Genomic DNA, 12608 nt, shown 5'->3' with positions numbered 1-12608 from the left:
TGCATTAAAGCCGAGCTGACTGCCGTTGCGAACAGTCCTCGAGTTCCAAACTTTCATTCAAATGGTAGAGTAGTATCAACCCGGAGATGGTGGCCGCTCATGGCTGTTGGACATTTTCGTGCGTACTCTGCGGCTGCGGAGCCGGAGACCATTGTGATGGAATGGCTAAATAAAGTGTCGTTATTAGTGGAGTGAAGTGGCGGGTTTAACACGGACGAGATGGCATCCGACAGGTAGATACGAGGGTCGTTATTTGCATGATTCCGTAAATGATGGTAATTTTTCGAGTGAGTTCAGTGTCAGTGTAAATCAATAGTTGCAATAGTATAGTGGATAGTAGTGCCTATAGGGTGGACCACAGCCCTGCCGTCTCTCTTCTCTCGTTAATAGCTGCTCGCATTCTTATCTGCGAATCAACCGTTTCTTTTATTTATTACACCTCGAGCAACATTGCTGTGAGAAAACTTTGCCTTTACCCTAGTTCGAGCACGCTTGAGCTCTCGAACCCGTCAATTTAACCAATTAAACTGCTTGCATGACATCAGCTTACCATCCAACCTTCCTATTTATTATGGGCGAGTTTCGAGGGTGGGGGCTCCCCCATTTCCCCTGTCCCTTTAACTCCGTTCTTAACATTATCAACGGATCGTTTGATTCATCTTTACCCCGTACAATCGGTTGTTTCATTTAAACTGGCCCCGTTCCCGGTTTTCTCACAATCGTTGTAAACACTTTTGTTTCCGCCAATTCTCACCGTACTCAGCTTATTATAAATATTTATTACTATTTCAAGAATGCTAGTCGAGCAAAACGTTCCATAATTTCTTTCATTCTGGTATTTCTTGCGCAGTTCACTGGTCATTGTGTCAAAAAAAGGTTGATTTATAACCAGTATAATCAAATTTTTGTGACATGTATTTCAACAGTTTTATGTTGTCTCAATTAACGCACTATAGCGATTGTTTTTAGAAGATCGTGATAACTATTAACCACAAGGAATCGATAAATAATATTTATGCGATGTACAGGCATAAAAAAAAGACAAGGCTGAAGCAAGGAGTCAGAATTAGCAGCCAAACGCTCTAATGTTCATTCGAATAAGATAGCGAAGTCCGAAAATAAAAATTTTGTGAAATACCTTGAATCCTTGGTACTTTTATAGAATTATGAGGATAAAACTGAACTGCACATTTTAAATCTGGCTACTAGCTTCAGCTTCGTAAAAAAAAAAACAAGTCAAAGATAATAACTGCTATTCTTTTGACCTAATATTTAAAAATTCTGCAAGAGCAAATTCCAAAATCGTGTGTAACCAATGATTGTTACCAGAAGACATTGTTGTAACACTGTTTGTGTATTTTTTCACCTTACCATTTCTCTGACGAGATTAACGGTCTCCTTGTGAAAATTTTAATATCTAGTTATTAAATGACTTAATGAGAAAGTGAAACGGGAATGTGGAGACTAAGGTGATCCTGGAGGTAGAGTCTGACTGGTTATTAATAATTGCAGCAGGATGGAATGGGTGGAAATCATCGAGCCCCGTACCAAGGAGCACATGTATGCGAACCTGACCACTGGTGAATGTGTGTGGGATCCCCCGCCTGGAGTTCCTGTGTAAGACGACTGTTAAACGCTCTCTGTTATTAAGAACTTTCAATTGTCATTTTTCATGCTGTTACGTAACTTTCTCTTTTGGTATACCTCAAGACATCAGTTGGTGATGCTCAGGGACTTAAACTAACTGCTTATCTCTATCAGAGAGTGATCGATGAACCTGAAATTACTTTTATGATTGAGAAATGATATACTTTTGTCATATGAACTAAGAAAGTGCATTTTATTCGTAAATTGAATTTTTTTTTTTTTTGCATTTGTATTGAAATATCTTTGCCAAAGCATTGCCGCACGAAAATTTTTTCCTACATATATACATCAAACCGAGGGTTTCTTTTCTGACGAGTTGGACAGCTTAAGAATTGAAATCTTACTAACAGTCAGCTTTGAACACAGAAATATTGTTACAAGAAGGGAAATGGAGCATTTATGGATGTAATTGCAGAAAAAAGACAGACAACAACCAATGGTGGGAATTGTTTGATCAGAATACGTCAAGATTTTACTACTACAATGCAACATCTCAGAAAACGGTTTGGCATCGTCCTACAGACTGTGACATCATACCACTGGCCAAATTGCAGGTAAATGGTGATGTAAATTTTGTGTTCAATTTAAGGTAAATTTGGAGCTAGCTGCATATTTCTCTTCCCTGTGATTAAGAGTTATAGCCAGATATGCAATTACCTGTGTGTGATGTGTATGACATAAATGAACATTCCGGCTCTCACCTATACTTAACTGAGGTAGGATAAGTAGCTCTTTTACTCGTCTGCTTTGCTCTCTAAAACTATAAATAGATGATGGTAGCCGGCAGAAAAAACTCTGGTTTATATTATACCATCCCACGTATGATACATCATGCCACATCTTATGCTCAGGAGGGGTTCTTGGGAAAATCTGATGTTGAAATATCAAATGATAATGTTTGCGCGTGTTCCTTTTTTCTTCGTTGGTTATGCCTTTTTTTCTCCATCATACGGCGCCAAAGATTGATGATAAATTTCTCTATGAGGGGGCACTCTGCCTCAGGCGCTTAAAATAAAGACCAACTTCAATGTGAGATCACAAACAGTAAACCAATTCGAAGCACTATCCCAGTTTGTTTATGAAAAAACAAATGCTGAAATTTATAAATACTCCAGTTGTTTAAAAAAATTATTTTAAAATTAGAATTATCCCCTTTGAGTGATTTCCTCACTCTTAGTTAGTCCAATGTATAAAATACAATTATAAAATCGTATTACAAGCATTAACAATACTATAAAAGTTGCTAAAAATATAATTTCAGTAAAAATATTGAAAACGATACAAATCAATTGTATGTATCTTAGAGTGGTCTTTATTTGGGGGTGGGAAAAAATTTCATAGGGACGTCCCCCAGATCTGTTCCATATCCTTAAAAAAAATCTGTAAAGTTTTAACCCTCTATGTAAATTGGAACACATACCTCTAAGCTCCAAAAGTTTTTAATGTAAAATATATGTAGTTTTTATAACCAGTTATTTCGTTTTGTATGACTGGTATAAATTAAGGGACTGATTTGAAACTTGGCAGAGTTGTTGCTTATAATGATAGGAACAAACCCTGAAAATTTCTAAACTTTATCATGATATTATAATATATTTTTTTTTTATTTAAGTTTAATAGCATCACTTTTATATAGGCTTATATATACGGGAATAATAATTATAAAAGTTTGAAATTTTCAGGTTTTGTTATGATCTTTATAAGCTACAGCTCTGCCAAGTTTCAAATGGGTCTCTTAATTTACTCCAAAATCATACGAAATGAATATAACTGTTGATAAAAACTACATGTATTTCACATTTAAAGCTTTCGGAGCCTAGAGAAACGTGTTCCAGTTGACTTAGAGGTTTAAAACTTGAGACACATTTTTTTTTAACGATTTGAAACAGATCTGGGGGGCATGCCAATGAAAATATTTACAACCCCCAAATAAGGACCTCCCTTATGTATCTTTGAATAGACTCGTGGTCATGTTATTTGTTACAGTATTCGTTGTTATTCTGGTAACTGTTCCTCATTTCTCTTGCCTTTTTTTATTTTACAATAAACGGAAAAAAAAGTAGGCCTCAGCTTTCCACTGTTGTGTACTTTATGATTCCACTTATCTCCGCGTACATACACGAGTGTCTCCTCAGTTGACCCATAGTACGGTAGAAAGACCAATAAATAGAATTCAAATATTTCCAAATAAAATATCATCGAAATCATTTCATAGCATGTAGTTTGGGATATTGTGATTATTTTTTTTTTTTTTACAACAATTGCACAATTATAATTTGAATGGAATGTGTAGTAATTGGTCAACACGAATGTTTTCCATGCAATAATCAATGTTCATCTGAGTTTGAAGTAACGTAATGGGATTTACAGACATTAAAGCAAAATACGGAGCCTGTCGGACCTGGTGGAGATTCGCAGAGGGGAAATGAGCCCAAGAAGAAAGAGTCCGTTTCAACACAGACTCCAACTTCTTCAGTTGGTAGAGTTGCACATTTGCCCTTTCAGGAGAGTCCAAATCTAGCTGCGACACTAGTGAGTCAGTGATCCTAAAATTTTGAATTCCCCTCTTATTCATGTTATATGTGTGATGGAGGACATAAATTCATGGCTGATATTAGCAACAAATATTCAACTAACAAAGCAACATATAATTATTCCTTGCAGCAGGTCGGAAGTGCTTGCAGATCTCGAGGTCCAGGAGTCGGTATCGATGCTCAAACTTCGCCTCCGTCACTTTCACCTTCGTCCAGACGTCACCATCATCACCACCATCATCACCATAACAGCCGGCATCATCATCGACATCATGAACAACCTGCTGCTCGTAGGCAACACAATCACTCCCAGGTTTGTGATGGTCAAATTGGTTATAGATATTCGGTCCGGTCGTTTGCATTAATATTCAATTGATTTTTATTTTCAACACAGGATTCCGGGCGTTCCAGCGATAGCTCGGTATCACATAGTCGCACGTCTTTGGAATCTACTGGGTATCGACTCCTGGATTCACCTCATCGACATCACCATCGTTCCATTGGTCAGACCCAACCGATACCACCACCATCATCTCATTTGCGTCAACAATCTGGTACCTTGGAAAATCGAAGTCACAAAAGTGGGACTCTGGAGAGTGTGAAAAACCAAAAAATCCAACCAAAAACTGATTCACCACCGCTTGGTTTATCGCTTTCTACTAGTACTCCTCTTTTCAAAAAAAAAACCTTTGTAGAACCGCAAAGAGAAATAAGGGGGACGAATTTGGATTCGGACAGAAGTAAGAATGGTATGAAAGTAAAATATTTTCATTGCCAAACAGTTCTTTTTTCAATCAGCAACCACAATTAGTTGTTCACGTAACTTCTTATCTAACAGTATCCTAGTAAAAATAATATGTCTGCACGATTGTTTATTTTTAGGCAAAGACAACAGAGGTTCGTATGGCCCTGAGCCAAGTACATCGCCATATAGAGAATCGTTGATGGAATCACGAGGTTTTAGGCAAGAAATGCCGCCATACCGTCCACCCGAAGTTCAAGTCGGTCAAGTGTATAAACCTCAGGTGGACAAATACGGATCTCTCGTGGAGACGACAGGGAATCGATACCACAGAGAACGGGATCTACATTACAGGGAGAGGGTTAACAGTCTAGACAAAACAAACGCAACATCGTTTTATCCTAGTTCTATTCATCATCGCAACAGGCAGGAAACAGGCAGTGGTAGCATCAGCAGACCTCACCATGTTGGCTCAGTTTCTCTGTCAGAGGCTAATGTCAGGGAAAAATATGGTGGTGTACCACCCGAGAGAGCAGAAACGAATAAAAGTTTGATCAGAAGTGGAGGCGGCATTATGGCTAATGTCTCCAAGCAAAGGAGCTTGGAAGTTGGTGAAAGAGATCATAGGAGGACAAATTGCAACAATTCTATTGACCGTAAGCATTGTTATTAATATTCGATGAAATTTTCCCTGGTCACAAATATTCTTGAAAAGTGTCGCAAGAAGGGATCTGAAAATTTTACTGTCGATTCATGTGTTTAGGCACACCGCAACCAATAGCACGGAGCTACAGTTTCGTTCAGCAACAAAAGCAGCAACAGAAACAGCAAAACAGGAGACGAGATAGAGACGACGATTCAATGCATGAGAGATATTTAGTTGGCCAACCGCATCCTCCGCCGCGAGACAGCAGTAACAGTAATAGCAATGACACCAGCAGCACAAACAGCAGCAGTAACAGCATGGGGGGTGAGGAAGTGGTTGGAGTTGAGGAGAGCGCGAATGGGAAAAAAAAGAAGAGTAACGGAAACCCTAGTCCTCCCCCTTCACCTTATTACGGAAATCTATTAGTGGATTCCGACCACTTGCTACCTCTTCAACATTACATTCTTCAGCAGGCTAAACTCTCTGGTATTATGAAATTTTGCGTCAGTTTTTATTGAAAACTTTCAACATGTTATTAATGCTAGTTATTATACTTTGTTTTATAGGTTGTTATCGGTTTGGTGATCCCTTGCTCGCTGAAGAAGGAGATGATTCGTTAGATGAAGAAGGTGGCCGAGGTGGAGGAGCAGGGGGAAGGGTGGATGACGATTCTGACGATCAGTTTGCAGATGATGAGGCTGCTAGCAATCAGGGAGATTCTTCAAGCCAAGAATATCTTGAGGATCACTATGCAGGTCAGCATTTGGTCATAGTTTTCAACTAAGCTTATGTTACGAGAATAGAGTGTCGATTCATTGTTTAAAGTAAAGTTTTCTGGTGTTGCAGCAGAATAAACATAGTTTCACTTCACTTTTCTCTCACGACTAAACAATGTGTCAAAGTACGAGCAGCACATCTTAAACAAAAGCTTGCAAACCAGAAATTATTTTCCATTTTACAAGAATTTAGTTTCAGTAGAATTGAAACACTTTTTTATGAAAATCTTGTAATTTTTCGGAATTGATGACATTTTGTGTATGTAACTTTCAGTGCAATAATAGTTTCTTTGATTTTCAGATTTAGGCAACTATGACACGGCAGGTTTAGCTACTTATTATAATACAGCAGACACTTTGACGAGGCCTCCAGCTACCCCGCCACCCCCAACTATAGTTTCTCACACTGAGGTATGCCTCTACTTTCCGAACCCCAATTTTCAACTGTTCTGTGAATATGGCGTCGATCTCTTTATTCATCTTAATTCTCGTCCACACGATACCGTCTGTAAAACATATTTTTTAATCGGTATAGAGCATAGCTGCGGCGGTTGTGAGACCGATTTCCCTGCCACCTTCGACTGGAACGAATTTAGGAACGACTCCGAATATTGGAAATGAATCTGGAATAGGATCGACGGACTTTGACGAAGTGAGGCGAGACGGCGGTGGCGGAGACATAGAAAAATATGCGCAAGACAATTTGAACCTGAACTGTGGAAGACCGAAGGGACTCAGGCTGCTTTTCCGTAAGAAATTCAGCGTGCGCGACATGCTAAGTTGGTCTAAAGACCCGATACCTCAGCCAATGCTTGCTATAACTGGTAGAGACGGTGAGAAGCTTCTTAAGAGAGAAGCTTGTAATTTATTCAGACTCGTGCAAGTTTACATGGGAGATAGAAAAGCTAACGTAGGTATGACTCTCGATGGAGTAGCAATGGACATAGTCAATACAATCTTTGCTAAACCGCCGCTACGAGACGAGCTTTACGTGCAAATCTGTCGTCAAACTACGGAAAATCCTCGTAAAGAAAGCCTGCGCAGAGGATGGGAGCTGATGGCTGTCTGTCTCGCTTTTGTTCCTGCTAGTGCTACTTTTGAGCCGTACCTTGAAGGCTACATGAACAGGCATAGAGATCCAGATTTTCAATTTCTCGAAGTTCCAAAATGGCCAATACACGTCCAAGTCAGTCACTACGCTACCGTCGCATGCCGGCGCTTACAGCGCATTGGAGCCCATGGAAAACGCCAACCCCGCAAGGCTACTCTTGAGGACATTGACCAAGCTAGGGTAATGATAAAAGAGATAAGATTCGGTTTAGCGCTATGCTGTAATACGGCTTTCAAAATTGTGGAACAGTCAGGGAATTCAATTTAACACCTACAAGGAACGTTAGTTTGATGTTCCCTTCCAATTCCGAAAACTAAATGACAAGTATTTTCCTTACCGGCGAAAAACCGTTTAAAGGGATGTCAATGACTTCCAAAGATGGGTATCCAATAGCATGGTTTCTCAGTTTCGAATAGCAACGCTTGATGTATTTGAATGAAACGAATACTGAAATGTTTCTATTGATGAACGAAATAATTCAACGTTAGTTTCATTTATATACATCAAGGGTATCAAGAAATTATCGTTGGGTGCGCATCTTTGGTTTTCACCTCTTTAAATCGTTTTTCCGCCGATAAAAAAATGTATGTCTTTTATTTTTCAATGTTCTACAACATACGTGATTTGCAACGAATTGGAAGGGAGACATCAAATTGATATTCGTTGTTGGTAATAGTGGAATATAGCTAAATTGTTTACGAAATCCCAAGTGATATTTAAATGCATATGTAAAATAATGTTCCGCTCTCATTCAAATATATGCGGTTTGACTTCGTTAGTGATCTGATTTCTTGATAATTTTATTTTGATCGCGAACGTCGTGAAAGTAATATCAAAATGTTGCCGTATTATTTACTATTTTTCATCCTGAGTCAAGAATAATATCAATGTAATTTAAATTTTTGCTTGATAACTGGCGTTTGATTGACTATCATTTTATTTCGCGCAGATACAAATCTTCCGTGCTTCGATGTTTGGCGCGACGCTAGGAGAAGTCATGGCTTTGCAACGAGATCGATACCCTCAAAGGGAGCTTCCCTGGGTGCAAACGACACTAGCAAGACAGGTTTTACTTCGTGGTGGAACTACAACAGAAGGGATTTTCAGAGTATCTGCCGACGCAGATGAGGTTAGCGTCCTTAAAGCGTCTCTTGACCGATTCGAGGATAGCGGAGTGGCAAATTCAGCCCAAGATGCTCACGCACCAGCTTCTCTATTGAAGCTTTGGGTAAGGGAACTGTACGAGCCACTCATCCCGGATGCTCTCTATACCGAATGTGTCTCATTACGCCACGACGATGTTCGAGCCGCTGCCGCAGCAGCTACTGCATTGATAGATCGGCTTCCCGACCTTAACCGTCGTGTTCTTTGTCATCTGATAAGATTTTTACAGGTGCGTTACTCACAGTACTTTGAAAAAAAAAATTGAGACTATGTTTTATTGAATGTTGATTTGAATTTTGTTCGATTTTTTTTTAGATATTTGCAAGACCGGAAGTTGTTGTTCGAACAAAAATGGATGCAAGCAACTTGGCTATGGTAATGGCTCCTAACGTGTTGCGTTGTACGTCCCAGGATCCGAGAGTTATTCTAGAAAATGCTAGAAAAGAGATGGCCTTTGTTCGCACCCTCATTCAATCTCTAGACACTGCGTGGGTCGAAGGTCTTCACTGACTATTAGATTACTTAGACTAGACTTAAAAAAAAAACTGCTATGCCAAAACGACAACTGTATATTCATTATTATTAGTCTCATCGTTAGTGTTATTATTATTATTATTGTATTAATTGAAAAAATTATTGCTATTACTATTTGTTCTTATACAAACAATTATTATCATTATCATTATTATTAATATTATTTTTTATTTTCGTTAAACGTGTTCTTTTATCTAAAAATGTGTAATTTAAACGTCTACAAGAGCTGAGCCACTCATTTCCTATTTATTATTTATAAACATATATTAGCATATTACTAAAATATTATTAGATTATATATCGCTATATGATATTTTACCGATTCTTGTTACCGCGCGAATTGCGATGGCTTTTTTACTCGATCATCATTGTTGAATCCCATGTAATATAAAACTAATGCGTTACCGTGTATATCCGTGATATCGTCACAGCGAGGTCTTTTTGTATAACGAATATAAGCGTATATACAAATTTATTATATGAAGTAAAAAGGAAAAGAAAATACTTGCGAAGGATTAGCATTTATTTGTGTATTTATTTTTTCAATATAAATTGACAAGATACAACATATCAATATTTATTCGAACATGCAAATTGCCGATACTATGGTTGGTACAACCAACTACTGCTTTTGATGATAGGACTGGTAGCAGGTCACTTTGTAATTATAGCTTACCAGTGTTTTTCAAGGCTTCACTAAAATTACAAGGCTTATTGTAAACTTGTTAATTCTAAAGCTGTATAATAATTTTATGGGCATAAAGTGGAGTGATCTACGTGCTGTTAGAAACGAATACAGATCGAATTTGAAGAAAAAAATACATTTTGCATCGCATTTCGAACCGAAAATATATGTTTTTTTTCTGCATTAAGCTGCGCACAGAATTTCTCGAAAATCCCACAACTTATTGAGCTTTGTCATAATTCTAACTTCTCTGTAAATAAGTATATGTGGAGATTTGTCAAATAACTTTCAGAAACTATTTGAATATGCCACCTAACCATACGAATGTTTTCAACCTGGTTTTCAAAGTGGTTATGTTTTGAGATATCTCTGTGACTGCCAGTCCTATAAATACGTTGATTTGCCATGATTACACAAAACACTAACACTGTTCTAAAACTTTTGTCATACAGATTAAATTACGTGCTGGAAATTATTTCAGACGACTGCAAAAATACTGTTACATAACGCAAATATTCGGGGTCATCTTAAAAAAAATTCTTGAGCAATGCTTGCAAATGTTCCTCAAATTATTTATGTTTATCGATGGAATATCTCAAACGACGAAAATAATATAGATTGGCTTAGTTTGGTTGTTACGAAAGTCAGGATTCTGTTGGACAAAACAGAACAAAGAAATCGGCTACATCGCAGTATAATCCATTATAGTATCTTTGATCATCAAACGTATTCCATGATTGCTTGCAAATAAATTTATTGAAAACAAATAATGTATGGAAGGCATTTCGAGCTGGAATATTGTTGAATATATTTGCCCAAGCCCAACCCGCTAATACATCATGTGAGACTGCAGGAACAAATACTTAATTTGTAATCGGTAATTTTGGAAGCTCATACAACAAATTGCACAATTCGTTTGCTGTGAACGCTAAATCAGAGTTGTACATTCTTCAGATATCTTGACTAAATGAATTGATCATACCTATTGTGCATTCATGTACCAGATTCACTGTCAGAGATTTTTATAGCATGAAGAAAACCCCGTTTTATTAATACGTGCGACGGGAACTATATGGAAAGCACGTTTTGGCGTGAAAATTATTTCGATAGCGGTATTTGACAAGCTCAAAGAACACGCGCGAATACTTCAATATACTAATAAGTAATTCTCACGGCCGCCTCTGTAATTTGTACTCGAAAAAGTGCTCTTCAGATTATATCGTCGCGCATGTAAATGAACACGTCTCCTTACGAGAGGGGAAAAAAGTACAGTAAAGGCTCCTATGGAATTAATTTACAGACAAAAACTACCTGGGCTCCGAGAATCGCCAAAAAGAAAAAACTAACACTAACTGCATTGTAATTTTTAGATCAAATTTTGCCACATCTTGATACTCACTACAAACAGTTTCTTTAGAATCAAAACTTACAAGCAAGAAACGGAAACTTTCTTTGAACGTCCATCGTATTTCCTCAGCTGTCGGTTTTATGATGTTCTAAATATATCTTTTTCATTAATCAAATGATCCTTCAAATCGATTCTGAGACAAGTTTTACAAAAGAAGAAAGGCCCTTTTTGGATTTTTACAGTAGAATGTTGGTCGAATTTAAAAAACATCAAAACATTAATCCATTACTCTAGGTTTATTTAACTTTTCAAATGAATCCTCGGTCGAATTATTCTAATTAACAGTTACGATTAATAAGTATGACACATAACGTTGGTATGTGATTTTTTTTTGAGAGGGAAAGTACCAATCAAAAAACTGGTATTATGATTTAATACGTATTTATTTTTGAGACACATAATTACGACCATTTAGCAATATACAGAAGTAGATTCGTATTAAGTTTCCAAGTTTTCGTCTTATCTGCAGTTTTTTACGATAAAAGAAAATAACAAATCAACCACATCAAACCCTTCAATCAATCTTTCACAATCCTCAGCGCTGCTCGAGCCTTGAATACTTTTACGGAAGTATCTACGAAGATGAATATGTACAATGGGCAAGTGACTTGTGATAGTATTTCTGAAGACTATAATTACGGGACTTCCGCGGCCTGCACAGGCTTACCTTAAATTATTAAAAAACAGTATCACACAGATTAACTTGCGTCAATAATTTTCTAGGCCATGGCTGGTGGCACTAATTTACAGAAAATATAACACGCCTGTATAACTTTGATGAATAATAATCTCAATCATATACTAATGCGCCATAGTCTAGGCACATACGTGTTTATGAGCTAGTCAATTAATCGTAAGTAAGATAGCTAGGCTACACAATTTCAAGTATTTACATACGTACATTTAGTTTACACAATAACGATTAGTCTTAAAATTGCTCGAAAACTACATGTTATATCAAGACTACAATGGTGATAGTCACATGTACACACACACACACACACACACACACACACACACATATGCATAACATCTAAAAGTTTATCTACAACGTGATCACATTAATACTGGTAAAGACCAGCGCTGATTCTTCGAGTAACGTTATTACCTGATTTTGAATTTCCGTTAAACTGTAACCCAGTTCTACCATTGTTATCGTACATTACAGAATCATTTGCGCTGATTTTTTTTTAGCATGATGCTTTCATCAGTCCAGCTAATTTTATCGCCGATTTGCAGCGCTACGAACAATTGTCGACGAAGGAAGCACTCGATCTGCTTGCTATTTCAGCGAACTCTTGTCTGCCAGCTGAGCAAAGTTTGCTTGAAAAGTCCGCTTCTCTTTTCCTGTTGCAAAATAT

At 37.6% G+C, this 12608-nt stretch overlaps 2 protein-coding genes across 8 annotated transcripts in view; one reads left to right on the top strand and one right to left on the bottom strand.

Moving 5' to 3' along the window:
- Positions 1-74: 74 nt before the first annotated feature.
- Positions 75-11915, top strand: LOC124303029 (rho GTPase-activating protein 39). 5 transcript variants are annotated; one of them, XM_046759735.1, is made up of 13 exons: positions 75-233; positions 1513-1617; positions 2063-2201; positions 4018-4179; positions 4312-4494; positions 4576-4921; positions 5064-5579; positions 5687-6055; positions 6136-6324; positions 6647-6756; positions 6881-7636; positions 8406-8849; positions 8936-11915. In XM_046759735.1, exons 1-13 carry the CDS (start codon positions 220-222, stop codon positions 9128-9130), a joined length of 3528 nt encoding a protein of 1175 aa, XP_046615691.1. In that variant the 5' UTR covers positions 75-219; the 3' UTR covers positions 9131-11915. The 5 variants fall into 5 exon arrangements, with proteins under 5 accessions (XP_046615691.1, XP_046615690.1, XP_046615693.1 ...); XM_046759734.1 differs by having other exon boundaries at positions 4576-4930; XM_046759737.1 differs by having other exon boundaries at positions 104-275; positions 4576-4930.
- The window catches only part of LOC124303033 (pancreatic triacylglycerol lipase-like), a 19845-nt gene continuing 18848 nt past the window's right edge, over positions 11612-12608 (bottom strand). For all 3 annotated transcript variants that reach the window (XM_046759742.1, XM_046759744.1, XM_046759743.1), the window contains exon 10: positions 11612-12594. In XM_046759742.1, coding sequence (XP_046615698.1) covers positions 12489-12594 — 106 coding nt within the window. In that variant the 3' untranslated portion in view covers positions 11612-12488. The remainder of the gene's footprint in view (positions 12595-12608) is intronic.

The sequence above is a fragment of the Neodiprion virginianus genome, chromosome 4 (genome assembly GCF_021901495.1).
Source record: "Neodiprion virginianus isolate iyNeoVirg1 chromosome 4, iyNeoVirg1.1, whole genome shotgun sequence".
NCBI classification, from domain to species: Eukaryota; Metazoa; Arthropoda; class Insecta; order Hymenoptera; family Diprionidae; genus Neodiprion; species Neodiprion virginianus.
The sequence above is the reverse complement of the archived record's forward strand: the minus strand, read 5'-3'. Positions and strand labels throughout refer to the sequence as shown.